Source organism: Eimeria maxima, genomic scaffold (assembly GCF_000499605.1).
Source record: "Eimeria maxima Weybridge genomic scaffold, Emw_scaff2720, whole genome shotgun sequence".
Taxonomy (NCBI): domain Eukaryota; phylum Apicomplexa; class Conoidasida; order Eucoccidiorida; family Eimeriidae; genus Eimeria; species Eimeria maxima.
Window position 1 is genome coordinate 1 of NW_013565571.1, and position 2,633 is coordinate 2,633.

The window sequence follows — 2,633 nt, forward strand, 5'->3', positions numbered from 1 at the left end:
CTAGTTCAGGAAATAAGGCCAGAAAACATAGGGTGAAACGTCCCAACACGCAGTTGACTTCCACTCCAGTCTATCACAGACTCTCCAGGTTTCTTGGACATACCGGTCCAACGACTTCCTGCCGGTTGGGAGGCGGGCTTGCGCACCACGAGCTAGTGGGGTAAATCATGCTCCGCTTGCTGCTGCTAGACAACCCGAGAAAACCGGGGTACAAAATCACCCACTCAAAGCACGGCCAACACCCTAGAAAATTGTCGAAAGGTTTCTATTGCCTCTGTAACCAGCTTGTGCCTGGATAAAATATAATTTAGAAACCTGTTGGCTATACGTACAAACACACTGTAGCCATGTGATGAGAAATGTTCCATGTTTAGCTATATTGTCTATTAGTGCAGGGTAAAGACTTACTGGCCAACTTCAGGCAAACTTGACAATATCAAACAATCTTACGATATGCAGCAGGCTGAATTCTGGACATGTAGAACTTGAGGGAACGAAGTTTTCATGAGGGAAAGCTACGGGCCCAATATACCAAACATCTCTCCCTGCTTCATGTGTCGAAACAAGTTGAGCGGTGCACGCCGCCCAGTCGTCTAACATGGAGTAACATTGCTACCACAGCAGCCTTGGCGGCGACAGCTGCAGCTCTCGAAAGAAGTCACCAAAAAATGTGTAGCATAGGCCGACGTTTGCAGGTGTTTCTGAAACTGGAGCTCGAACACTCAGACGGCCTATGTCTGGACCTGGCACGCGAGCATTATTTTTCAGCAAGTGTCTTTCCATTGTATTGCAGAGCACTACCCAAAATATGTTCCACTATTCGACGGATTAACCCTTAATTTTCCGTTAAGAATAAAGGTGCATGACAGCAGGAATGTAGGCACCTACGTGAGAAAGGCACAACGTTCTCTGCGAAGAGAACACACCTGTAGATGGTTTCGCTGCAACTGCAGTGCCTTTGAGCATTTCGATTCCTCCCACAACCTGTCTCATAAGGGAAAACAAAATAAAAAATGAGCACCAAAATAGGAAACATTATTTAATACGTGGAAAAAGCTAGAATCTAATATCGGCTTGAGGCTGTCTGCTCAGGAGCGAGGCCCCGTTATTGCTGCCGATCATGCCATCGTCAGCGCTTCTCTGTACACAGCGCTCCTAGACATGTCTTGGGGTAGTGAGCTCGCACATATTAGGCACTTTACGTTTATTTTTGCTTAAGTTAGCAGGTAACAGAGATTTAAGCTTGACTGAGTACACTACTTTCTAGCCTTGCGCTCGGCAGTGTCCGTACCGGTCCTAGTCCCAACTTTGCCGCGAGGCATTGAAAAGTCCTTCGACCATTGTATTTAAAGCTTATTCTTAAATAGGGTTAAATGTCTTGGTAGAGGCTTTAAGGAGGCTGCTCCTGATTGCTGCATTTACCATTTTTCACAAGTATATCGAATTCACCGGATTAATACACCGGTACAGACCGTGCTGACTGGGGCAGGCTGTGGCGAGACACACCTCAGGTATTTAAAATGGACCAGGAAAACACTAATCCCATATCTGCGGGCGCTGAACTTTACCAACCGAATCCGTTCCTAGAGCGCGAAAACGGGCGACGTGGACTTCAAGGACATGCTTGGAAACACGCCGTAGTAGTGGCAGTTTCTATTGCCCTCATTTTGCTGGTTGTGAAGTGTACTATGCAGTTGGCCTCCTATAAAGCGACGTCTGTTAGGATGCTGGCAGAAGGTTTCCCCCACCGGCAGCTTCCAGGGCAGCGTCCTGTCCTGCAACTTGTAAGGCCATTTAGCAGTTTAAGCAAACTCATAGTTGTAGCATCATCTTGATTTGGATGCTTATGCTGCTCACTATTCTTTCTACGCTCTGCTCAGCTCTCTGATGGCAAGGATGGCTGCGGCTCAGCCGGCGAGGGAAGGCCACTTTCTCGACGTCACCGGGGAGAGCAACAAGGGCTCTCTTTGGGGAGTCGAGATGAAGCAGAACAACACTATACAAAACGTGGAGCGGAGGGGTCTTCGGGCGAAGCTTCTCAAATTCCTTCGTCGGTGGTTGCTGGTTCCGACGGCTTCGACGACCGTACCAGCAGTGCGCATCCAACAGGTCCTCGGGTCAAGCACGACCCTAGTGTGGCACTGCGATTCCCAGGTTCTCCGCACTACAAAAATTTAAAGAAGCCTTATAACTTCCCATTAATTGGACGAGAAACAGTACGTTCAAGTTTGTCTCTCCTGTGTCCTATAGACGAGCAGCCTGAGCAAAAGGCACGCTGAAGCTTGGCATTCCACCAAAATCATAGGACAACTACGGTGTCGTCTTTGCTTTTGCTAAGTTTGTTAGGGGGGCTACTATCTGCTATTGAATCTGGTTGTTGGTGCTCGCGTGCGCTGCGCATTTCAGAGGTATGAGCGGTTGCACGCAGGGTTGAAGAAACTGGAGGAGGTTATGGATGGCCTTTGCTTCCCTCACGACGGCCCCTACCAAAGTGAGGCTACCTTCTCAACGATACATCAATGAGAATAAATATTCTGCGCACCAGCATGCCAAAAAGTGCAGCCAGTCTTCATCATTTCGCCGTTTTTTCCCTCCCATCATTCGACAGGTCGTTGTCAAAGTTCACACCTCTT

General features: G+C 48.3%; 1 protein-coding gene across 1 annotated transcript; it reads left to right on the forward strand.

Annotated features, from left to right (window-relative positions):
• Positions 1-1,724: 1,724 nt before the first annotated feature.
• Positions 1,725-2,523, forward strand: EMWEY_00059320 (hypothetical protein; the record flags this gene model as incomplete). Its single annotated transcript, XM_013481099.1, has 3 exons — positions 1,725-1,784; positions 1,881-2,216; positions 2,407-2,523. 3 exons carry the CDS (start codon positions 1,725-1,727, stop codon positions 2,521-2,523), a joined length of 513 nt encoding a protein of 170 aa, XP_013336553.1.
• Between the last annotated feature and the right edge of the window lie 110 nt (positions 2,524-2,633).